Below are 26,377 nucleotides of genomic sequence, written 5' to 3'. Positions count from 1 at the left end.
GATAATAATGTGATTTCCCTGCTCGAGTATTCTTTTTTTAAAACACAAATCCCAAAAAGACCGGTGGTTGTTGCGATTTCAAATTCCTCCGACGTAGTGTGGACAGATTTTAAAATTACCCACATGATTGACAGCTAAAATAAACATATCAAGTAGCTGATATTCTCCTTGCCTCGAAGTTAAATTATTGCTGTAGAGAGCTAAAAATTCATCAATTTAATGTTCTTTCCGCAAATTTTCTGTGAAAGATCAGAAAGCAAGTGTTTTCTTGTGGGTTTTCACGCTTTTTACTGAACTATTGGAGGTCTACGAGTTCGACTTTCACGTGACTCCCTGGCCCCAGAGGTTTCCTTTCTTCTTTCTCCATTCTACCAATATGTGAAGTAAAAAAGCCGTCACGGGGGAAACTAGGGTAAGAGTGTCACATAATTTTAAAATTTCGCCAGTAATCTCGGATGATTAATGATGACCAAATTTGCCTCCAATACGCCAATCACAGCGAAGTGATTTTCTCAATCATATAAGTTTGGTAATTTACTTCTTTAAAGAAGTTTGAGAAACGTTTTTACGGGTTTACTGTATAAATTCGAAGAACAGTGAGACCACAACCTAAAGTGTGCCACACAGATGTTCTTTTTCAAAACAGATTTTATCTATTTCTTTAATTCATACATATTTTTTAACATTCCTTAAATTTTTAAATTTATCTCGAGAGGCAAAAGTTTTCACTTCAAGAGTTTGCCGAACTGACAACTTTGAATCAGTAGAAAGTTTTAAAAAAGGCTACTTTCAATATGCTGCTTCGCATCCATAATGAAACCATGGCATTTGTTTTGTTTGTTTGTTTCCATGTCTTCCACTATTTCGCTTACGACTCCGTCGTCTATGATTCAGTGAAAACTAGATTGACGGAGTCGGAAGTAGAAGCCGAAGAAGAAAACCTAGTTCTAAGGCATCGACATTGCTTTATTCCTCGGCTTCTGCTAGCGACTCCGACAATCTGGTTTTTACTAAGCGAAGGGCTGCTTCCGACTCCATCGGTTTGATGTTCACTAGACTGTATTACTCCGCAATTTTGATTACGAATCTGACTCCGTCATTAGTATAAACCAACCTAGACTTGGTTATTCCATGGAATAGACCATTTTCGAGTAAACTGGTGCCTCTGTTTCAAAATGAGCCCTCCCGCAAACCTTTCACATGAAAAAGAGTTTGATTTACATGAAGATGAACCCGTAAGCGGAACGCACTTTCACATAAATGGTTTTGCACAAAGACTCGGTTTGACACAGAGGCAAAAGGCAACTCAGAAATGGTCTGTTGCATTGGACATGCTATCTGCGCATCATTTCTGGAGCCATTATATAATTAGCCCATTAGCACGTGCAGAAGGGCGTGCACATAAACAGAACTGTGGATTTCCTTTACACCCATCACCCGTAAAGAAACCCATCCTAAATTGCGTAAATGCAAATAGCATACGACTGACTACTAAAAAAAAAAAATTGTGAATTTGAATGCTGTGAACGAAAACAAATGCGCTATTATGAGAAAAACTTCTTGGTAAATGCTGAGTATGTTCGAATTCTTAATTGTCTTTCATATCTCCATTCCCTTACAATTAACATAGTTAATGTAAGACGAACAATTTTCCTGGCCCCAGTAATAGTAAAATATTTGGAAAAGAACCTCGATACAACGAAACCTCGTTATAGCGAACATATTTTGCCAGTCCCTTGGCCCTTCGGTATATCGAGGTTATATTGTAGTCAACAATTAATTTATGTTTGGAACACCAGGTCCTCACGGACCGAATAGGGTCCGAATAAACAATGTGTCGTGGCATAATATAAAATCTGGACTGGACGCTGGACTCTGGACACCAGATCAAAATAAAAAAATAAAAATTATACAAAACGCAAAAAATATATTAAAATAGATAGGATAATCTGTTCTAGTTTTCTGTAATTATAAGAAGTTTTAGGTCGTCTCTTTTAAAGACTGCTAGGGTACAATGTATGTGCATTTTTTATTTAAAGTTTTAAATGTTTTATTCATGAGAAAAGTCAATTTCTAGAATTTATTTGCAAAGGGCAGCTACAAAATGCACATAACGCGCTAGAAGATCCATTGCTTTACTCATTGCCATGTTGTCGTGTTTTGTGTAAGGTCCCTAAAGATAAAGCAAAAGACGTGGAATAGCCTAGTCTACCACAAGACAGACACGAAGATAAGTCCTCATGTATCGCACAGTGATTGGATTTTAATATGATGGGGTAAATCTACAGTGCTCTTAAACAACTTACAGAAGATAAGATCGCATAACAACCACATCACATCTTGAGCAAATTTGGGCCTATGAGCAGATTCGTCAGTGAATATAGAGTAAAAGACAAGTCCTGTCTACTGTATTTTCATCTTGTAGAAGAAAGAAAAGAAGAAGCTTGCATGGTTCATTAAAAGGGATTTTAAAAGACTACACTACTGCATGTCATTTCCAGTAATGGAAACTTGAAATAATATTAAAACAAAAAAAAAAAATCTTTCAAAGTTCTCGCATCTAAGTGGTACCATAATGTTTAAAATTAAAAAAAAAAGTTATCAAAGTTCTTTTATCCAAGTGTGAAGTGCCATAATGTTTGAAATAAAGAAAAACTTCTCACTTGAGAGTTCTCACATCTTAAAGTGTTTAGTACTATAAAGTTTAAATTGTACCAGATGTTTTGGGCTGAGCCCTTTATCAGTGGAAAAGTACTTGTTGCAAGTATCATTGACCAAATAAGATACAAGCACATCTCACTTTAAAAAAAGAACCAAAATTTAGTCTTCTATTTGTATTTCTATTACAATTTAAGAATGTCTAACTATCTATCACTCTATAGATCAGCAGGTTTCCTCGGGTCTCTGCGGTCAGGGGGGTTGGGAAATTGGGCAGGAGCCTGGGAGAATAGGGGCAGGAGAAGTATGGGAGATGGGGGAAGGGCGGGAAGTGGGAGTTCTAAGAGGGTGGGAAGCAGAGAGAAATGTAAAAACAAGAACCCAAACTGTCATTTGATTTCATTCAGAGTCTTCCGAGACTTCTGAGGAAATATTTTGAACAAACAAAACTTTGTACTTGGGCTAAAAGACAGGCTCACTCCAGGGAAATTGTAAACCCTTTCACACTGGTTATGTCATAAGTCATGAAATGTCAAGTGGCATGAGTACACATGTGCCACATAAGCTGACAAAAGAGGCAAGCAAGTGTTTCAAAACAAAGGAAATGCCTAAGAGTAGCACAGCCAAATGACTGGGATGTGTTTTGAGTTCCCTTAATTAACATGGGATGGGAGCCAGGCAGAAAAAGGCAGGAGTCAGGTGAAAGATGTACGAAAAGCGGGAGAGCAGGGCACTGGCCGTGGGATGTTCTGACTAACCTGTTACTCCCCCCTCCCCTCCACCAGTGATGAATGCATAGCAACAAACATTTGAAGTGGAACCTCTACTTTGAGACACTTTGTATCTACATTGTGAATTACCCCTAAAACAGGGACACCTCTGTTAAGAACACACTTTTCATTGTGTGAAGGATGTCCTCTTAACAAAGGTCCCACTGTTTTCAATACAATAAGGGAATCAAAGCTTTTCTATTCTCAGGATAATCGGGAAATTGCTCCTTATACCATTGATGGTTGTGCCTAGCACGAGGAACAAAAGTAGCACAGGAAAACAACCACCACACTGTCCCTGCTAATGACCAAGTCCCTAAGGCCCAGCCAAACCACTCTAACATTTCACCAAAATAATTGGGACAAGAAATCATGTCGAATAAGCTTCCGTGTGGGACAGAGTAACCTACACTGTTGTGTGCTCTTAGGTTACAAAGAGCTATGTCTGCACAGCGGTTAATAATGTATCCTGTGATAAAAACCATGATGCCAATGATGAATCGTGGGTCTTTGTAGTAACCAGGGTCATAATCAGCAGACCCAATCCAGTCAGCATTAAGGAAGCTGTAAAGAAGATTAGGGAACAGTCCTCCAAGGGGTATACCCAATGGTGTCGTTGGACTGCTGTATTTCATGATCCAGGGGTGGATAATTCCACGATGTATGTAATGACAAAGCCATAGGCAGAAGAATGTAATATTGGGATATTCTCTTTGAGTTCCATAGAGGAAGAAGACCAATGAAAACAAAAGAACCCCTGGGGTGGCATCTGAAATTGTATGCGCTATTCTTTGATGAACCATGGGGCCACATGATTGGTTGGATTTGTGATGACGGCCGTAAGGCGCAGGCTTTCTAGTCTGGGATATGAAGGTGATAACTGCTAACAGGAAGCCAAATGCACACAGACCATAGTGGACCCAGAAGTGACCTTTGTCATGTTCAAATGCTGTCCATGGCAAGGCATTCAGCATTGTTGTAAGCAATGACACTGATACCTAAATGTAGAGTAAATAAAAACAACAGAATGTTACAAACAGTAAGTGGAAGTTATGGGAGTGAGTGTATTAGACTCAGCCAAAGCTAGTAGGATATGGAAGTGATAAGTCCTTAATTAACAGCTACATAGGTATGCGACGTGCCAAATGGTATCATGGTTATTGAGCCGTTTTGGTCTCAAATCGGGTATTGATTTTGACCATTTGAACAGAAGGCCTGTCGGAGAACGGTCTCCGACCACTCGATCGTTCCAGCGGAGGGTGTTGTATATTCGCTTTGCAGAGACCTAAATAGATAAAACGAAAGAAAAACAAGACAGAACTAACCTGTTACTTCTCTGTTACTACCAGGAGCTAGTGTCTGACTTTTCCCTTCGAAACTAATTCCTTATTGATCAGGGCAAATCTTAACATGTGCCTGCGAACATAGTCAGCGGCTCATGCACTAAGTTAGCAAGGTATGACGGGAGTTATTCAACCGACGCAGGCGGGAAAGTCGAAAAACACGAAAATCAAAACATTTTGTTGATTTTCTCGCTTCAACAAAGGAAAAATCTTGAACAGATCAATCCATTGACTAGCGATTGTCCAGTTCCGTGTCTACCGCAACTGAAAGTGTGTTTTGCGAGTAGTTGTGGCAAATGTAAAGCTGAAAGGACTGGTCAAGCCAAGATGGCGGCTGCCAAGGTTGGTTGAAATGCGATAAGCTTTGACAAATTTAGTCTGTGAAATTGCTGATCACTGCTTTCCCTAGTTTGGGTTGTATGTAGAGCACCACACTGATGAATAATATAGTCTTAAGATGAATATATGTTGAGCTTTTAATGGATCTTAGATGGTACAAGTTTTGCGTGATTTGTGACGAGGGGTTATTACAACTGTTTGCACGGCTGGTGCAAGTTTTGCTACGTGATCGAACAGCTAGCGTTGTGGTAGAAAACTTACCTTTCAGGAATTCTTATAATTTGCTTTTCCATTAATATACTGTGTACTGAGTGTAATAGTTCACTACAGCTCATCACTGCCATTTTAAACGTTGCTTTTACAATAATATTGCAGGCTGCTCGAAGAAACACTTTTACAAACGAGTTGCATCTTCCAAATGATCCATTTCAAGATCCACGCATAGGAAGGTAAAATTAGGAGTAATTTTGAGAATCCTTTGAAGAAAAGTGGAAAACTCAAATAATACAGCTTATTATTATTATATGGTTTGTGTTTGTAGCTGATACATGTGCTCTGATTGACTAATTCTAGAATGTTATTCTCCTGTATACGTGTAATGCCCATGGGCCTATTATGGGCCTGCAAAACCAAAGCAATAAGCCATATAATCTGGCTCATACATATGTATGTATCTGTTTCATACAGTAGACACGAAGGGCGCATGCCATATTTGCTGTATTGCATGTACATGACTTGTATCTCGGTGTCTGTATTAAGCATGCTCTCAGAAAAAAAAAAATCTCACAGACAAAATGTTTTATCGATACAAAGGCTAAAGCAGACTTTTTGTACAGGAACAAAACATTGCTTAATACTGCTTACATCTGTAACAAGTTCAGTCTAAAGAAACCTCACAATCAATTTATCATAGTTTCAGACTAAAATTACTCTATAAATTATTCTTGAAACACAGCACTGGAATCCTTTGAAAGTCTGTGAATTTGCTTTGTACTCCACCTGTCACTTTTCCTTTACGACTCAGCTTGGTGGGCTGAATGTGAAACAAAACCTTTAAAAGGTTATTTGCTGTTGTAATTAGGTTTTCACTGGCAAGATATTCAGTTGTGTCCTCCAGCGTTATTATAACTTCATTCAGTGACCATTTTGAATGTGCTCAATGTTTTTAAATGACATTTCTTGTAGACGCACTGGAGTTCCTTTGAACATTAAAGCCAGAAAAGACTCACATGGGTTTGAGAACATTGACGACTACTTTCCTGATTCAGGTACAGTTATTATTATTATTTACTGCTATTTTTTATTTTTTATTATTACTTTTTTTTTACCAGATACGTGTAAAATTTAAGTTTGTATGAAAAAGTTTGTTTTTATTATAACTATTATCATTATCATTATCATTATCATTATTTTGTAAAGTTACTGCACATGTTTTGATGTACAGTAATGATTAATTCATAAAATTTATGTTTACAATGGTCCTTTTTGACAATGCCATGTACAGCCATAATGTTAAAATTTTTTTTGTATTGTTTCATTTACACAAAAAATCACAACCAGAGATCAATACATCATGCTGAGTTTAGTAAAAAAGGCAAAGTTTGGTAACAATACATTGCAAATTTACAAAAACATTGGTCACTAAATGTGATTGCATCAAGAATTGAATTTATTATGTAGAACCCCTAGATACTGGCAGGAAAAATCGAGCAGGAGGCTAATTGTTTATTTGAATGAAAAAATCGGAAAAGCGTGACCTTGTCAAAAAGGTGTGTAGCAAAAATTTTCTAAATGTTCCTTAAGACCTAACAATCTTTTCTGGATATTGATGAAGATCCTTTTAGAGTATCTTCAGTCATACAGATTGTAAACAATCTCGTAAAATCCTGTTGCTTTCATTGTCACACAGTCACATAACAAACTAGTTGCAGGGCTGAGTATGTTTGATGGACCCTTGATGTTAGAGGTGAACTGGACTATAGTTGATACAATTTACTTGTTAAAAAGGTGACAAGTTTGTTATGGATGTGAAGATCAAGACTACAGTTGACTCAAAACTTAATAACAAACCTGAGTCGCTTTGTAAGGGAATTAAACTAGTAACAGACAAGTTCACCCATAACATCAAGGGCCTATCGAGCATACTCAGGCATAACAGATGTTATGGGTCACAGCCCTTAATGATAGCCTTGTGTTATAGTGGGCATGGGATAAACTGGAGATACTGGTCAGGCGCTCTAACCACTGAGCTGTAGAGATAATTCCTCTGACTCACTCCCTTGCTAGCTCCCTCCTCTAGCCCAACTGGAAAATCCACTAGCCTTGGTCTATTGAACCTGTAGGACTTTCTTTGCATGTTGGTCAGACTGTATGGATGTATGTACAGTGTGTGTTGACCAAATAATAATCATCATAACCTTTCTTGTACTTCTTCAGATCCAGAAGAAGAAAATGTTGTTCCAAAGACACAAAGCTCAGCTCAGGATTTACTTGTTGGAAGGTACATAAAGCAGTAACCTCTGTGCATGTAAAACCCTAATAACTCATATCTTAACCTTGAAGGTTTCAGGTCTAATAATGATTACGATACATACATACATGTATTGTTCACCATAACAATGCATCACAAAAGGAATATTGGTTATGAATAACAAATGCTAAAGTGTTGGCAAAAACACGTGGCCCTAACACATTGGCAAAAATGCACAGGCCATTTTAACGCATTAGGGGTGCTTTAAGAACGCGCATTCGATGTTCACGCAGTTCTGAGGGGTACTGTAATTAAATGTCAACAAGAAACACCTACATTTATTATATAAATACAACTGTTTTACTGGAAATTAAACCACTCAAACAACACATGCAAAACTACATTCTGGACTCAAGTGGCGTATTTTCCATACCTCAGTAGTGAGGAAGCCTAATTTGACCCCTGAAAATGACCACTTAAGACAGATTGAGCTCGATTACCAGCCGCTGTCCAGGAAAGGAGCCCGCCACTACAGACCAGTGAGACTCAAGAGATCCACAAAAATCAAGCCAAAAAAGGGAAATAAGGCATTTGTTTTAAATGTTATGTCTTCGAGTGCAACCTAAAAGATACTTTGACAGCTGAAAATAGTGGCATTTTGGTCATGAAAACCTTAAGTGAGACCAGAATCCTTGATTTACACCCCTAAGCCAGATGATGTACATCCCCTACCTTTTCATACACATGTATGTGAGTCCCCTCTCTTTTCCTATGTGTGTCCCTGTCCCCAGTTTTGGTTTCTAAGTAAAGTAAGTAAAGTAAAATCCTTTATTTAAAACACAATTATCGTTTAAGCACTACATGCTTGAGGGGTTGTGTATCTAATTAATTATCTAATTATCTAATTACCTACTGATAAAATGAATGAAGTATAAGAAATTAACGTACTTTATCGCAAATCTGATTTCCCTAAATATCAGACTAGATTTTGCCTTTGAATAAAAGTGTTTAAAATTATGCTGCATGAATTCTGCTGCATGAAGTGACTAGGTGTATTTGTACTCACCCCTGGATGGGATGCTAGTAAATCGCAGGGTTACCCCCAGCATTAAATTTGCTGGTACCCATTTGTGGACCTGGGTGGAGAGAGACAGTGTCTTGCCCAAGAGCACAAATTATGCAATGTCCATGGTCAGGGCTTGAACCCAGACGTTTTGATCCAGAGGTGAGCACGCATACCATGAGGCCACTGCACCTACCATTTTGCATGTGCTCATTCTTTTTAATGACATTCCTTGTAGACGCACTGGAGTTCCTTTGAACATTAAAGCCAGGAAAGACTCACATGGGTTTGAAAACATTGATGACTACTTCCCTGATTCAGGTGCAGTTATTATTACCGGTTTTATAATTATTATTTTTATAAAGTTATATGTACATGTTTTGATATACAGTAATGATTAATTCATACAATTTATGTCTACAATGGTCCATTTTCACAATGTCATGCAATGTTCACAATTTTTCATATGTTTTCATTTACACAAAAGGTGACCATCATAGATCAATTTATCATGCTGAATTTAGTAAAATACTGACCATGGTATGCAAAGTTTCATGAGAAAACATTGCCAACTCATGAAAATATGGGACCCCAAACATGATTGGAATAGGAACTGAACTGATAATGTAGAAGCCCCTAGTTGGCACAATGCACGTAAATTGAGCAGTTAGGCTAATAGTTTGTTTGAATGAAAAAATCAGAAAAGCATGACATTGTCAAAAAAGACCATTCCACAGCAAAAAATTTTTAAATATCCCTTAAAATCTTACATACTTAATGGGATATTGAAGATCATTAGCTAGCTTATAGGTTGATATTATAACAAATTATCATAGAGTGTCATATAAGTCTCTGAAGAAGCAGACATTTCGAGTGTATAACCCTTCTTCAGTGTTCAGAAAAGTTATACCCTGTTTTAACATTTTATCCATTCACCACTCATTTTATTGAAGATCTTTTACAAATGATCAAAGATCTTATAAAATCCATCATACCGCTGCAAAAATGGTTCAGGACCTTAGGGATCCCCATACAGCGCTATTACTAAGTTTTGAATCACCTGCCGCCTTGATGATCACAAAGTCACGTAACAAACTACAGTTGAACCTCTCTAATACGGACACCGAAGGGCCAGAGTGAAGTGTCCGTATTAGAGAGGTGTCCATACTGGAGAGGTCACTCTGATGACATCACTTTTAAGTCTCCACAGTATTTTCAATTGAAAACTAACATTTTGACGTGTTCTGTTATTGGTATCGCTGAATGATATAGTGTCAATGTTTATGTAACTGCCGACAGGAAATCTTGGTACATACCGCAAATTATCAACATCTGGTCCCCAGATCGTCCATAAAAAAGAGGTTACATTTGAATGAATTTGCTCCCTAAGGCCGAGATTTTTTTTTAGAGGAAATGTATGAGAATTTTGTTGGTACATAAGAAACTGTCCGTATTAGAGAGGTGTCTGTATTAGAGCGGTGTCCATATGGAGAGGTCTGACTGTACAATGTAGTTGCTTTGTAAGGGAATTACATCAATAACAGGCAAGTTCACCCATAATATCAAGTTTATAACCCTTAATGACAGCCCTTCCTTGTTTTGAGCATAGGATAAACTGCTAAAGAAAAAACTAGGTCCCCAACAGGACTTGAACTGACAAAGTATTGACCCCCCCAGATTTACCCCCCCCCCCCCCCCTCGCCACCAGATACTGCTCAGACACTCTGACTGACTCCCTCGTTGACTGAGCAAGTGAGAGACAGAGTCCAGTAGTCCTGGTTTATCAGACAGGACTTTCTTTACATGTTGGCCAGGCTGTACATGTATGTATGTTCACTGAGTGTTGAGCAAATCAGACTGTGCTCTTCTTACAGTAGTTTTGTATTCATATACATTGTATAAATTTACTATTTGAGACTTCCTAGGCTTCATAGCATAGAAATAGCGTTTTTTCCTCTTCTTTTTTCTTCTTGTGTGTGCATTTGTGCATCAGTTTTCTTGCTGACCTGTAATCTATTTCTATTTAATGCTGATATTAACTTGCTGCCTGGCTCCGCTATCCCCTATGGTTATTCCAGGCAGCTAGTACTCTAACTTTAATTTACTTTTAATATTTTCATTGTTGTAATTTCTTATTTTGAGTGCTCAAGAGTGAGTGCAAATAAAGATTGATACCATTAATAACCTTTTTTGTATTTTTTTAGATCCAGAAGAAGAAAATGTTGTTCCAAATACACAAAGCTCAGCTCAGGAAACCCTTGTTGGAAGGTACATAATGTAGTACATTGCACAAAAAACAGCAACCTCTATACATGTAGAATACTTCTTCTTGAGGCACTAGAGTAAAAACTTTTAATATGCAATCATTCACACTTTGCAATTATAGATTCATAAAATTATGTTAAACATTCAATGTTTTTTTTTTACTACTTCCTGTAGGAAAGCAGTGAATATTAATCCTAGAAAAGATGCTGAAGTGTTTGTCAATGTTGATGACAATTATGCTGACTCAGGTTTGTTTCTCTTTGCTCTGTCTTGTACAATACATTGCGTTGATTTACTCACTCACTCATCCTCATCGGGCCCATGAAGACTCTTGGGGCTGGCCAGAAGATCATGCCACCCATCCCGGTCTGAGGCCGATGTAGCAGCAGCTCCCCATGTATGCTATCCTAGCTTGTTCCTTTCCTTCTCCAAGGTTCTTCTCCACGTCTCCCTCGGTCGACCTCACCTCCTCTTTCCTTCAGGTGCCCACGTCAATGCAGTCCTCGAGATGTTGTTAGGACTTTTCCTCAATACATGCCCTAACCATCACCGTCTTCTCACTTGTATAAGGACTGACACCGGCGAACTCCCTGTGGCTTCATACAGCTCTTCGTTGCTCAAATGGTTGGGCCAGAATTGCATTGATTTAACAGAACGTTATATGCTTTGGTGGTTGTTCATTATGAACAACAAGGCTGCAAATAACAGTCTGATTCCAGACTAAATCATACTTTGTAATACTGCATTCCTATTCCAAAAGGCTACAAATCAGTACTTTTTAAGTTAGCATTGAACTCTTTGCATCATTTTACAGAGTGAAACAGTATAAGGACTGTAATTATGCAACAGTCACGTAGACTGTGTCAAACATGTAGCTACCTGTAGCCAGACAAAATGTTTTATCCATAGAGATGTATTTAGACGCATGTTTTTATCTACTGATCTACCAAAGATCTAAAGCTTTCCTCCTCAAACTTTAGTAGAATACACACCTTATAGTGCACAAAATGTAAATTAGATGTTGAAATGTAATTTTGTTTTGTCCAACCAAAATATTGACTTACTTTGACAGTAGACTACATGCACACATGTACATATGGCCTTCCAAAAAAAAAGCTGATCTGGAGTTTTATGTGTGACTGATATGGTCACCAATGGGACTCTCGACTGTTTTATTACTACATGTAATAATACAAATGTGCTAAAATTCAACGGTGCATGCCACTATCTATAGGGGCCACCAAATCCATGGAGTCATCTCCAGGTGAAGTTGAACCAGCAGATACTCCTGAAGGAAATGATGAGTCACCAAATGACACAGGAACTGCCATTAAAAATCCTGCATCTCGACAACCAACCCCTCAGTTAAGAGGACCAATTAAGAAGAGGTATGTGTACTAACAACAGTGCTGAAAATAATGTTTGTTACTTACACAGCACGACAGGTTTCCTTTCAAATCTCTATTTCGGCCAGACATAACAGCGGGGATACTTTCATTTACCTGACCTAAAACTGAGGCTTGAAAATAATATTGTATGTAGCAAAGCCGACGATCCATGTTACGTGAGATGTTACTTTTACTGCAGTATGATTGCAGAAACAGTGTATTACGGGTGGTGAGGTGAAGTAAGGCAAGGCAAAAATTTGCATACCGGTATATTGCCACAAGAAGATACTTAATTCATTTAGTATGCTGTATTACTTCATGTTGAATTTGAACACAACAAAGATGCTATCTGCCCCAACCTGCATGTACATTGTATGGCTTTAATTTCCTTGTCAAAATGTTTTATTTGAACAGTTATTACCATTGTATGTTTGTCTCTAGGTTGTCATTCGCAAATGGCAAATCGCCAAATGAATCAGAAAATAATCAAGTTCACTGCAGGTTGGTTTGTACTTGTGATAAACTATCTCAAATGAAGCATTACATGTACATCCTTAGTGCATTATGAAAAAATTCACAAAGCAAAAGTAGAATAGATAGTCAGCGTCTGAGGCTGTGTTCACACTTGGTGCAGAGCACTGGGACAAACTGGTGCTGCATTCAGACACTGGGTACTTCAAGTACCCAAGCACCATTAAGTGCCCAAATACAAGGTTAATTTAACCTTGTACCCAGGCATGGGCTCTGTGCCCAAAATATTTCTGGTGTGAGTACTTGGAAAAATGGTGTGTTCACTTTTGTGCCCTGCGAGAATAGCACTCGGGCACCAAATGTGAACTAGCCTGCGAATACAGACGTATTTCCGGCTGTCGCAAGCTTGTCTCCGCCAAAAATAATAACGTCTGCGAACCCAAGCCAGGAAACGATTTCTGTGACGTAATGGCTTTTGTTTCTCCTTGGCCAATCAGATTCCATGATAGAATGAAACTCGCGGAGTGCTCCTTGCAGCGAATACCTGGCGCAGTAGTTCTGGGGCTACTTGAGCTAAACTGTGATTGGCTTAAAATTCCTACATCACAGAAATCGTTTCCTGGCTCAGGTTCGCAGACGTTATTTTGGGCGGAGACAAGCGACAGCCGGAAATACGGCTGCGTTTGCGGGCTAAATGTGAACATAGCCTCAAACTTTAAATTCTGCATACATGTACATTGTACATGATTATTGGAGCTACATGTAGCTGCCTGTATTTTGAGTGGGGGATTGGTTTCGAAAAAGGGTTTTCTGCTATTCTCGGCTTATACACAGACATAGGTGTGCAACTTGAACTGCTCAAGAGTTCAAGTGTTTTTAATAATGTCTTCCTAGTAGCGTAACATAACTCAAATAAGCTACTAATTACTGTACATGGCATACAACAAAATACATGCCACTCAGGCTATAAAGCTTGTTCAACCACCTGATACGAAAACCCCAAAACTCTCTTGAGAAAGTATTACAACCAAATGCAGGTGCCCCAACCTCTGGGCCTAGATGTGATTATACTTGATTTCAACAATTAGGGGAACAGGGATGACGCCGTGGTGAGAGCGCTCGCCTCCCTCTGTGTCCCGGGCTCAATTCGTGTGTTGTTGGTTCTCTACTCTGCTCCGAAAGGTTTTTCTCCGGGCACTCCGGTATTCCCCTCTCCTCAAAAACCAACATTTCCAAATTTCAATTTGATCCTGGAATGCACAGGCATTTCTGAACGAGTTCTTGTGAACTCCATGGTGCTCCGTGGGTAAACAATTTACATATCTACATACATATTTACATATTTTACACCTTCAAATATGAGTGAGTCCTAAAATAAAACGTGAAAGTTAGAAAGCTGAGATAAATATATTAAAACTGTCAAATCTTAGATATACTTTACAACAAAGGACTCATTTTATTCCATAGCAGTACAAGTGCATTTTTTTTTACAAGTACAAGTGCATTTCATACCAACAGAAAAGTACTTTAAATTCTGTGTTACTGTCACTTACAGTTTAGTTCTGCCGAATGTCATGACATATTCTCAGGCATTAGATTTCGTTTTAAGGCCTTGCTTTTGTAGGAATTAATTGTTGTAAAAGAAATTCCATTTCTTTCATATCAACAGAGATTCACAGAGTTGCAAGAACATAGATCCTACCAGCGAGGAAATTGTAGAAAGTGAGATTGAAATTGACGTTGTTGACTTGAGCAATGATTCTAACCTTATTGTCGAGGAAAGTGGTAACAGCTCTTCTCTTGCTGTCAAGAGCAAAAAGAAGGATAAACAAGAGCATGAGGGACATGCGCGAAACACAAAAAACCGCGCTGACGAAGATGAAGAGGTCATTGATGTCGAAGAAATTGAAGAGGACGACACCTTTCTAACCATTGGGAATAACACAACACGAATTGCCAAGAGCAATGCAGCTGTTGGTAAGTCTCCGGTGTCGAGCAACGCTGAGAGTTTCATCATGAGCGAGAGTTTTGTTCTGGAAGGGACCAGGCACAAGTCAATGTCACCAGAATTCGGGTCCAGCTCAGACAGTCAAACTGAGCCTGACGCCAGGACTAAGAAATCCAAGATACCCATACGGCAAAAGGGTTTAACGAACACCAAGCCAGCAGAGCAGAGAGCAACAAGAGGAAGAAAGAAAAAGGCGGTGGAAGAGCCACAGATAGTGGAGACAGAGGAGACAGAAGCTGATGAGAAGGAGGAGGATGAGCGAAGGGATTTGTCGAGCAACAGCAAAGAGCAGGTCATCTCCGCAAGGAGTAAGAAAGAGGCAGCTGGGAAAGGGAAGCCTGTGGAGTCAGAGGCTGTGGAAGTTCAGAATAGAGGTACTGATGAGAAAGAGGAAAGAAGAGCAACAAGCTTACCAGGTAAACGACAACAACAAAAGTCAACAAGAGGCGAGAGGAAAGTTACGGTGTCAGATGAGGGGGATGATGGTGACGAAAGTAGTGCCGTTGATATTGAAGACGGGAAGAAAAAAGCCGGAGGAAGGAAGAGTGTATCAAAAATCACACAAAAACAGAAGAGAATTACACGTGGAAGAAAGCAAAAACGTGACACTGAAAACATGGACGATGGAGCAGCTGAGGTGATTAATGTGGACAGTGATGACAAGAAGCTATCAGGTCACAGGACAAGACCAAAAGAAGGAGTTGAGGATGAAAATAGAGCAGAACAAAACGGGAGTGCTGCAGACAGGAGTGAACAACCAGGTGAAAACAAAACGACTGAAGTTAGTGGGAGAAAGACAAGGGCACAGAGAAAAAAGGAGAAAGATGACAAGGAAAATGATGTCTCAGGAGAAGGAAAAGAAAACGAAGTTGTTGTTGATGATGATATAGAAACTGAGGAAGTGGAAAGTGAAAATATGGGATCTTTGGAGATGGAAAAAGAAATTGAGAAATCTGAAAAGGAATCAAGGGTGAAAAGAAAGGAAAAAGTAAAGAAGAATAAGGGAAACAATGGTGTTGCAAATGAACGAAACTTGACCCAGGCTTACAGTAAGAGGAGAGGTAGGAAGTCTCAAAGTGTTGGAGGAGATAAGACGCTGGGGGAAGGTGATGAGCAGGATTTGACAGAGGAGGTGAAAGATGTGTCCAAAGTCAGGGGAGGGGTGAGAGGGAAAGGAAGAAAACCACAAGTGACTGAAGAAAGAGAACATGATGCAGAGCAAGAAGATAAAAGGGATGCTCTTGACACTATGGAGGATTTGGCTAAGGGGCAGGCTTCTTCCAGTGAACATGTTTTAGTGACTAACATCACCAATGTATTCAGCAATGCTTCCTCCAGTTCGGAGTCCACGAAAAAGGTTGTTACTGGCATAAGGCGTAAACGAAGAAAGCGCTCACGGATTTTGCCACCATATGCAACAAAACGACTACCCAACAAAGGAAACAACTCAAAAAGCTCTGCCACTATAAACAGTCATGACTCGATGTCTGAAACAGATGCAAAAAAGCGCAAATTACAAGTCGAAGGGAACCAAACAAGCATTGGTAAAGAGAAGTCGTCGAGGAAAGGAGCCACCACAAATCCTAGGATGTCAGATAGAGCTAAACGTCCTGGAAGGACATCTGAAGGTGCGACGAAATCTGTTGCCCAAGGCCACGAGAAAGAGTGTCCTAAACGTGGCCGTGGCGTGTCAGGCGCTACAGTGGAAAACGCCAATAACGACGATAATGTGATTGAGGACGCTGCTTCTGTTGCTGTCGATGAAGTTGATGTACATGATTCTGTGCCAGAAGCGACTGAAGTGGGCGACAGTTCCATTGAATCAGTCTTGGTGCATGGAACAGGCACCATGACTCCAGCTCAGCCAGTCACCGCGTTAAAGTCAATTCTCAAGTCAGGAGGCAGTGTAGGGCGAGCTGCTACAGGTACTTACACTCGATATGGTGATCTTTGAATCTCCTTATTAGTATAAAGGTGTCGAAAATATATTTCTTTTCACTTAGCAAATTATAGAATGGCAGGGGTCAGATAAGTTTTCAAGACAGGGTGTCAATGAGGAACTCCAACGGGTCAATTCCCACTGCTCCCACCTTTTCATTATAAATTTTCTTTCAATTTGTCAGGTCATGTACATGTAGCTGACCTTGTCGGGTGTTTTAGCTGAGACCCCTCACTTATCTGGAACACTGAATGGGCTATTGAGTAACTGATGCAAACATGGGACAGAGAAATTTTTTTCATTTTGAAAAAAAGGTCAAATATACAGACGTTTGCAGGGTTATGGTTAAATTACTACAGTGAGCGAATGTCTCGATACTTTCAACCCGTTACCTCTCGTGGCTGCACTTTGCATTAGTTATGATACATGTACATATGATTTTATTGTTAACTACGAGAGTTTCAGTTCTTATGCAAGAAGTAAAAAGTGAGGTTGGCAGAGGTAGCCCTCGCGGAAGGAGAATTAGAGCCACAACAGTCAAGGGTATCCACATCTGCCTTTTTGGCATTTCATATGATGTTTTCTTCTTACCTTTTTTAAGTGTCTAGAAAACGTGGTAAGACCCCAGACAAATCTCACTCAGGTGGTAGCGATGCTGACGACGAGAGTGTATTACCAGCTAAACAGCCCAACAGGAAGCGCCTTTCCACGGTCAGTTTTGCGTCCACACCGTTTGTCCATCAGTCACCGTCTGTTCCTGCAAATCGCTCCTCTGCTGGCCTGTCGTTTGCGTCCAAATGCAGCAGCTACCTATCCACAGATGAGACTTTCACTCCAGGGAGTGTTGGAACTGCCAGGTCTTCCATGGGCTCTGCTGGCAGCTCCAGTGCCGGGGAGTCTCCTATTGATCCTGAAGAGGAAGTCACTATTACTAATGATGCTAGACAATCAGAGGGTGAGTCCCCTCCCTTCCCCCCCTCCCCCCCCCCCCCCCACTTCTTTGTCGCAATATTTTCAAAAAGAGACCGGTATTTCAAACTTGGCCGTGTTCTTTTTGAATGAACCAGTCGCATTTTTGGTTGGTTTAGATGACTGGGTTGTTTCTACAGTAGCCAAAAAAAGTTGTCAGTTTTTAACTGCTATCAATCTCAGTTGAAAGAATTTATTATATTGCTTATAGTTTCCTAATTTATCGTACCCAAATTCGTAGTTATCCCAACAGAAGCCGTGTCTTGCGTTGCGATATTCAGTCACTGGCCTGATTGCCTGCCAATTTTTGGCAAGTTCACTTTTCCAAATAGAACGCGAATGGCCACTGTTGAACAAGGCATAACAGTTGTCAAAAGAAGCTGTCACACAGGACTTTCTTACGTCCTTCCATGCTGTAGTGAAGTACTTACGTAGTGTATTGCCAGTTAGTTTGATTGTCTGTCGTTGTGGTAGATACACCAGATGAACAGAATACGAGACGAAGTAAACGGACCATTGTGCCGCCATTACAGTACTGGAAAAATGAGCGGATAGATTATGAGCGCCGAAAATCAGGTAAAATACACCAAATGCTGTTGTACGTGTATTTGTTCTACAAAATAATGTTTATAATTATGGTATACTAAAGGAGTCACATTTTTTCCCAAAAATGTTCAAATGTTAGATGTTGAATGCTGATAGTGGTCGATGGGCTTAGCTACAACTAGCTAGTTCTCAGGCCTTCCACCTAAAGGAGCTTGACATTTAGAGTTATTTTGGCCACATACAAAATTACCTGTAAATTGAGGGAAACCTGAAAATAGTAGTTTACCAAGAAAGAAGAACACCAAAGATGTAATAATAAACCATGAAGAAGCCAGGATGGTGAAGGATGGAGAAGATTAACACGGATTACAAACGACGAGCTTGAAAAATTTAGGCTAAGTAAGTAAGTAACAACTTTATTTTTCGAGGGTAGCACATGACAGTAAAAACCGATGAACCAGCGGCCCTCAATCTGAAATACAAATGGTAATAAAAACAGCTGTATCAGCAAATTAAAAATTTAGAAATACTAGAAAATAAGAAAAAAGTATATCCATTAAAATTTTAGGATAAAAATGACATTCATACACGTTGAAACTAGGCTAAAAAAAAATTTGTAAGAGCAGTTTTGAAGGCTTTAAGGGTGTCTTTCTTTCGTACATCGAGTGGAATCGCATTCCAAAGCTTAACCCAACGAACTTGAAAAGTACGCCCCCTTTCAGTTTCCCTATTATAATGTGGACGCACCAGATTAAACAATCCATAGCGGCTACCTCTGGTCACACTCCTGCTATCTGCATTTCTAGGTTATAGGTTCGTTATATAGAACCAAAAGGTCGAGACAGCAGAAAGCAAATTTATAAGACATGTTTCGATGCCACTAACATCAGTTACAGAATATTTGAAAAACCGTTAGGACCATATAACAACTAGGCGAAACATGCTTGGACAGTCTTGTTCGTTTTTTATGCGCCTAAATATTAAACTACATTTTTGAAGATTTAATAGCTGCGTCAAGAATAACACGAGCTGTACGCTTTTGCAGTTTAAGGCTAAACTTTGCAATATGCACAAACTGTGACGTAGCTCCTATAAACTGAACAAAACAATTCAAATAAATATAGTAGGCGTAAAAACCCCAACTGACCTATGTCCCCATTGGAACACAGGTCCACCAAAGATCTCCATCTTCCCCTGTCCTTGGCAACTCTTCCCAGCTGGGTCCAGGTCACTCCAGTTTGTTGTCCTTAAGCCTGAGTCGATCTTCTCCATGTTGTTTTGGGCCTTCAGTCCTTCTCCCGTTCCTCTTTCGCCAAGGTCTCCATCAAAGGGTATGCCTGGTCACATGAACAAAATGCTTTCTTGAAGTATGACTCAGACAGCGCCATTTCCTTTCCCGACTTGCAGGTGCAGAGGCTGTTGTTCTTTCTTGTATTTTCCCAAACTCATTAATAATGCATGAAGCTTAAAGGAAGGAAATCATGACCGTGACAGTGTTTGGATATCTGATCTTAATCAACATAGATTTTTTACGATTTTAGTTCTCCGTTTTGTCTTCAAATTTAGTTTCAATTGAGAAGATATATCAAACACTCAAGACAGTGTTTGACCACATTTCCAAACACCTCGAAGTTCGTCAAAAATACTCCGCTACGCGTCGTATTTTCAACTTTCCTCTCGGTCTTTGGAAATGTGGTCAGCCACGAGCTTTCGTGTTTGATATATTACATCGGCATTGTAGTGTACGAAGTCACTTGTCGCAATACAAGTCACATTGTAGTATACATACTTGTTATCCAACGCTTTCGAGTGGTATGCCATGGAATATCCCACATGGCAATTTTATTTTCTTGGTATACTCAGGAGCTTTACCGAGAAAATACAAGTGACTCGTGGGATATTCCATGGTATGCAACTCGAAACCGTTGAACCATAGTTAATAGAGGGGAATGGTTATGAAACTCGACAAAGTTCTTTGTTGTATGTTTTTGTTCTCTTTTTTGGCCTTGACCGTGCACAAAACGCAATAGTTGTTTACTTGTACTACTGATCGAGGAACCAACCAATAGAAATGTTTTGATTACGTTAATCATGCATAGTGTAGGAACGCAAAACACAAGGTTGTGCACGGTCGTGGACCTTCCAACATAAATCTTGACATCTTTGTTTGCTCCTCTGATGTTTGCCGAGCTTCATAACCATTCCCCTCTATTAACTATGGTCGAGCGGTTGCATAACTACCGTATTTGTACTATATCTGCGTTTTGAAGGAAACTTCGAAGTAACTGCTGAATAAGGTAATATATAAGAAAATCCAACAAGGTAATAATATGCTAAAAGGAAACAAAGATGGTTGAGTTTGAAAACATTGAGACGGGTGACAAAAAGCAGTGAGTACTAAGGTTATTTTAGTCAACATGTACCATTGGTCAAACGGTCAAACTATTTCACCGAAACGAAATTACGCTCACCTGGGGGAAGTGGAATAAGCCGTGCAAAAGGAACAAATCATAACTGGTATATAAACGTCCCTGTGTTTTGACTTCTCTCTTGTCAGGTGGATGGTGCATAAAGGGCATTATCAAAAATCCAACTCCGACACCCAAGCACAAAAGAAAGCCTAGACAAAACAAGAAGCCTGTTGTCAGAAAGGAAAACAACGGTAATTTAAATGTTTCCTCTCGCTCCCTTTCTGCCTACCTGTCTGCCTGTTGCTAGATTCTTGCGGCACTGACAATATGTCCTTGTCTTCGCAGAAAATGCTGTAGATTTTTCAGAAGATGAACTTGACAATGTAAGTCGCTTTTATAACTCTCAGCTTCGAGATTTTAGCTTATTATAATATAAACAGAAAAAAAGTCTGCATACGAGCCAAGTGGCCCATCAGGCCGGAGCTTATCCCGGTTTCTGTAGCATGAAGCGACTAGGAGTATTTCTACTGCCCCCTGGATGGGATGCTAGTCCATCGCAGGGTTACCCCCAGCATTAAGTTCGCCGGTACCCATTTATACACCTGGGTGGAGAGAGGCACTGTGAGAGTAAAGTGTCTTGCCCAAGAACACAACACAATGTCCCCGACCAGGGCTCGAACCCAGACCGCTCGATCCGAAGACGAGCGCGCTAACCATGAGGCCACCGCGCCTCCCAAACAGAAAGTAATCAAGAAAAGATAATTTCAATTAAACAAGGGTCACTTGAAATCAAGTTCTTTCTTGTTTCTACTTTTCTCGCTTCGTTCAAGACATAGAAACAGCTGAAAATATCAGGGCTTTCCTCACGTGTCTTTTTTTTCTTTTCTAGCACGGTTTGCTAATACCACTGAAAAGGCAAATTATGATACATCTAAATTCAAACTTGGCTCTGGGGCTAAGAGGAATAAAACAGAAGAAATCACATCGAAGCCGGTTAAGAATAAATCATTTCTCTTATTTTACACTGTTGTTTTATCCTATTGTGTTGGAAGAAGCAATCACAGTCCAACAACATCGTTGCGTTTATGTTGAGGTTTAACACAGAATTACCTACACTCCGTTATTACGAACTGTGCTTTCAGTCCATGTTGTCGAAAAGCTTATGGTTATACTGACACTCTGAAACTTTTGATGGAAACGTTGTTGGGATCCTTGTCGAATTTCTGGAGGATTTTGCTAATTTTCATTTGCTTGAAGATCTAGAGAAAATAGCGATAATAATTGAGTTGTTGTTTTTTCCCACAGCAGGATTTAGAGGGATTCCAAGAGATGACAAACCCAACAGGCATGGTGTTACACGCAGAGAACAACGAAGAGGTTCAAATGGGTGAGGCCAGAGGAATCAAAATCTACTTTTTGTTATAACAAGACTAATACATGGTCAACCAGACAGGTCATTGCAAATGAGAAAATCAGCAACTAGAAGAGAACATGTAACCTGACCATGCCAAGCGCGGGGAAGTATGTAACCCGACCGTGCCAAGCGCGGGAAAACGTGTAACCCGATCATGCCAAGCGCAGGAAAACATGTAACCCGACCATGCCAAGCGCGGGAAAACGTGTAACCCGTCCATGTCAAGCGCGGGAAAACATGGAACCCGACCATGCCAAGCGCGGGAAAACATGTAACCCGACCATGCCAAGCGCGGGAAAACGTGTAACCCGACCATGCCAATCGCGGGAAAACGTGTAACTGGACCATGCCAAGCGCGGGAAAACGTGTAATCCGACCATGCCCAGCGCGGGAAAACATGGAACCCGACCATGCCCAGCGCGGGAAAACATGAAACCCGACCATGCCCAGCGCGGGAAAACATGAAACCCGACCATGCCAAGCGCGGAAAAACATGTAACCCGACCATGCCAAGCGCGGGAAAACATGTTACCGATACCAAATCAGGTTCCAGCTAAGTCAGGTATTAGTTTTGTTTCGCTCCTAATTGGATAAAGCGTGCTTCGCGATTTAATGAACCAATCGTTGTTCAGCAAAGAAGATTAACTTAACTTGTCTATTTTTAGATATATTTCATACTCCGGCCATGTTAAACTTTACGAATCCGTCAGGAAAACCCGCGCAAGATGACGACCCGCTTATCGTCCACAAGTTTATTTCACAGCCTCTCTTTGGTGGCGGGCAAGTGATCTTGAGGCCTGAGGCTGAGAAGGGACGTCAGGTTGTTCGTAACGACACAATGGTGAGTTGATACTTTTAGATCTTGGATTCTCCCCGACGGAAATTTTTAATTTGCGCTGGCAAATAAAATCCGGTAAATTTGTATTCTAGCGATAAGAAAAGCAAGTCATTTTATGCATCATCTGCGTAAGTATGGTATTCCTTACAATGTAGCATCGCGGGACAGGTACGGAGCTAGCAGGTACGGGTAGCTTCTTGAGATATGTATAGTAGTCGGTTAGGAATTTGAACCGCTTTAGATGCGCACTCTCGATCACAAAAATTTTCGTGGTGTACGCTTTGAGACATTTACTTTTACTCTTTGTTTCCTAAAACCTCCCTCCCCTCTCCCCCAAGAGTCGGCGGCAGTGCAGCTAGTCCAGTCCCAGAACCCATATTTTAGGGCGGGTAAGAGAGAGTTCACTTCAGGGACTGGACTCAACCGCAGCTTATTTCAGGATGTGAAAGTCAACGTTCCAATTTCCCACAATGTGACTTCCTTAACCGGCGGTGTTGTACTGAATTTTTTTTCATCGCGACAGCAAGCACTGAACTTAAGTGTACGTTGATAAGCTGAGGGCATTGGCTATGAGGTCCCTGCTGACCTACAGGTCCCAGTATCTATACAGTTGTGTGTCTTTCCTCTGTCCCAAAGGTGACCGTGGTGGAGAGGTTCGACTGTAACTTCAAACTTGACGCCGGCAACGGAAGCCGTGACTGATATCTGTTTCTTTTGTCAGGTGTTTTACGTTATAAAAGGAACAGTTATGGTGACTGTTCACCAGTGCTCCACCGTCCTCCATACTGGCTCGACATTCTTCGTTCCTCAAGGTAAATTTTTTTGACCAGCTGTCTCCTAATTTCACTACAACGCAAGTTGCTAACTGTAACATGTCCTGCAAGCGTTGGTCCACTATACTGACCTGTACATTTAGTTTTAGTTGTTTGACTAACTTTGCTTTTCACGTTTTACTTTGTAGGCAATTCCTATAACATCAAAAACCTTAAGAAAACAGATGCCAAACTGATGTTTGTTCAGATCAAGGGATAGAAACACTTTTCAAGCTGTCCACAACGTTATAATGACATTAAATGAACGACAAAATCCTTCCATTAAGGATTTATCGTCCTGTGCCTTTTTCTAATGAGACAATACGTTTCGCGTAATGTTTAGTTTATATGCTAGTAGTACACATCGTGGTTGTTGTTGTGATGCCGACTCTTTTTATTCTGATATATATTATAGATGTATAGATGTATTTTTTAAAAAATAGTAGCGAGTATTTTAGCATCACAATCGAGGATTAGACGCCACAGTTGAAAAGTTTAGCCTATATCTTTCGTCGATTGTAATTGATTGTGACATTGTAATCCATGTTAACCTCTTCATCTTTAATTACCCTCGTTTCTTTATGGTTTATCATTATCTCTTTGCCATTGTGTTTTCTATCTTAGTAAACTACTATTTTCAGGTTTTTTCAAATTTTAAAGCCAATTTTGTACGTGGCCAAAATAACTCAAAATTCCGTGACTGAGCTCCTTTAAGGGGCCGGAACTCTCAAGGCCAAGTAGATGTATTAAAAATAGGCTTAGGGTCTAGGGTTAGGGTTAGGGTTAGGATGAACTATAACACCTTAAATCAGTGAGATCTGTTTATGGGTTAATGGTGAATCATACATTTGCACGAGACTCTGAAACCACAGATAAGGCAACTACCTTTGTAGTTGTGGTTTAGAGACGTAAACGTATAAGTATGGACAGCGCTTTAGATTTCTCTACCTCATCTGCGAGCGATAATGATATCAAATTCGATTGCACCGCGTCTGCTCTTCGCTCAGAAAGGTTACGCTCTAAGAGCTAAGAGTCTCTCAGTAATTGTTTCAGTTGAAACATTCTAACACTTGTGACAATAAACACGCAAGGAGTTTCTTGAAAATTTGAAGAGTCACAGATTTTTACTCAGTTTTGTCTAGTCTTGGTCTGTTACCATAGTCAAAATAAACAAACTTCTTAGCTTGTTAGCTTGCATGTGGTAAACACATGGGAGAACAAAGCTTCCAATCACTGAATAATTCGACTGGAAAAAATGATTACAAATGCTTTATTAGTGGGCTTATAAACTTGAGCTCTTCAAAACCAAATGCTTTTGTTTCACTTCAAAAGATGTCTCTTTTCTAAGTCAATCTTAATCAGCTTCTCTAATGACCCTTTTGAAAGTTTCTCAGTGCAGCCCAACAGCTTAATTCTCTATAGAAAGATCAAGACTTTTTTAAACAGATAGATTGCGAGAACACAGAAAATCATCGACTTAGGAGATTTTGCTGATGTGCTACTAAAATCTTAGATCTAATACTAAAAGAACACTATACAATTAGAAAGGAGAATTTATGTATCCAGCGAAAACGAGTGAAACACCGATGTAGTAAGCTAATTAACATTCGCCCCTAGATAGCAACAGACCGAAACAAACGGAAAAATTTACGGTCTAAACTGGATCGCGTCGTTACGTAAATATATGACGCAGCGTCATTTTCTCGTCAACTTAACAAAAAGTTGTTACATCAGTTTATTTAATGAATGTTACTCGTAAATTGGCATTCCGATATCCAACAGTCTTACTGAAGGCAGTGTTCCATCTAAACACAAACTTTGACATCTCCGAGACCACATCTACGTTTGCAGTGAAATATGGCAAGCTCTGTTGCACCATCAGTGGAAGGCAGTTCATCTACAGAGTTTCCACTTCGCGGTGTTCTGAAAACACCAGGAAACTTCCGACGCCGAGCACTGCCTAGCCCGCCATCATCGATCTTACTGTCCTTGGACGAAGATAACTTTAACACGGTAACTCCAAACATGGAGAACTCGTACAAAATGCGTCCCGACATCTCGTTCAATTCCGACGGAGCCCGAAAGCTCGCCGAAGACATTTTGCGTCGCACCTTCCACGGAGTGAGGTACGAGCGGGAAAAATGCCGAGAACTGGTTCTTAAAGCGAGCGAGGAATTGAATGATAGTGTAAAGCCTTTGGGTTCTAACAGATTCAAGTTTGTGTGTATGGTTTATCTGGGACCGCTGCAAAGTCAAGGAATGTGTATTGCTAGTCGTTGTGTGATGGATGAGAGATTTGATAGATGTGCGACCGCCTCCTACAGGAGTCCTTCCCTGTATGCCGTAGCCACGATTTATGGTATATATCGCGAGTAGCTTCATGTACAAACAAATAAAGTGTACCCCGGCAACAAGTTTGGATATAACAAGCAAACCTTATAGCTAGGTCACTTTGTAACACGTCGTCTAGACTTTTTCGTGTTAACAACGAGCTCACCTCATTGTATTTGTAATCCTGATGAGTTTTTAACCGTGTATAAAGAAAGATAAAGATAAATGTAATGAATTTCCGGCTAAACGAACATGTTTCCTAGTTCAACCAGCAATTTATTGTAAATAGCTAACACGAGACGCAATGCAATGAACCGTTTTCGGACGCGCTTTGAACAAGTC

At 40.0% G+C, this 26,377-nt stretch overlaps 4 protein-coding genes across 5 annotated transcripts in view; 3 read left to right on the top strand and 1 right to left on the bottom strand.

The window, feature by feature from the left end:
* LOC110041374 (uncharacterized) overlaps positions 1–26,377 on the top strand; it is a 66,973-nt gene that overhangs the window by 106 nt on the left and 40,490 nt on the right. The window lies entirely within an intron of this gene.
* LOC149113905 (uncharacterized) lies at positions 2,244–4,850 on the bottom strand. Its single transcript, XM_089286559.1, has 2 exons — positions 4,754–4,850; positions 2,244–4,426 (listed from the first exon to the last, which is right to left on the bottom strand). Exon 2 carries the CDS (start codon positions 4,400–4,402, stop codon positions 3,599–3,601), a length of 804 nt encoding a protein of 267 aa, XP_089142685.1. The 5' UTR covers positions 4,403–4,426; positions 4,754–4,850; the 3' UTR covers positions 2,244–3,598.
* LOC110041369 (uncharacterized) lies at positions 4,890–24,809 on the top strand. Of its 2 annotated transcripts, none has more exons than XM_089286557.1 (18): positions 4,890–5,113; positions 5,486–5,559; positions 6,296–6,378; positions 7,547–7,610; positions 8,882–8,964; positions 10,848–10,911; positions 11,083–11,156; positions 12,143–12,296; positions 12,738–12,797; positions 14,437–16,700; positions 17,316–17,669; positions 18,158–18,259; positions 20,787–20,891; positions 20,986–21,023; positions 21,949–22,027; positions 22,720–22,895; positions 23,614–23,704; positions 23,854–24,809. In XM_089286557.1, the coding sequence occupies exons 1-18, from the start codon at positions 5,099–5,101 to the stop codon at positions 23,922–23,924; spliced, it is 3,951 nt and encodes a 1,316-aa protein (XP_089142683.1). In that variant the 5' UTR covers positions 4,890–5,098; the 3' UTR covers positions 23,925–24,809. The 2 variants fall into 2 exon arrangements, with proteins under 2 accessions (XP_089142683.1, XP_089142682.1); XM_089286556.1 differs by having other exon boundaries at positions 21,946–22,027.
* Positions 25,562–26,080, top strand: LOC110041375 (dynein light chain Tctex-type 5-B-like). The gene has a single exon (XM_020746656.2). The coding sequence runs from the start codon at positions 25,562–25,564 to the stop codon at positions 26,078–26,080; it is 519 nt and encodes a 172-aa protein (XP_020602315.2).

The sequence above is a fragment of the Orbicella faveolata genome, unplaced genomic scaffold, assembly GCF_042242905.1.
Source record: "Orbicella faveolata isolate gen_17 unplaced genomic scaffold, um_ofav_v1 contig_14, whole genome shotgun sequence".
In the NCBI taxonomy this organism is placed as follows: domain Eukaryota; kingdom Metazoa; phylum Cnidaria; class Anthozoa; order Scleractinia; family Merulinidae; genus Orbicella; species Orbicella faveolata.
The sequence above is the reverse complement of the archived record's forward strand: the minus strand, read 5'-3'. Positions and strand labels throughout refer to the sequence as shown.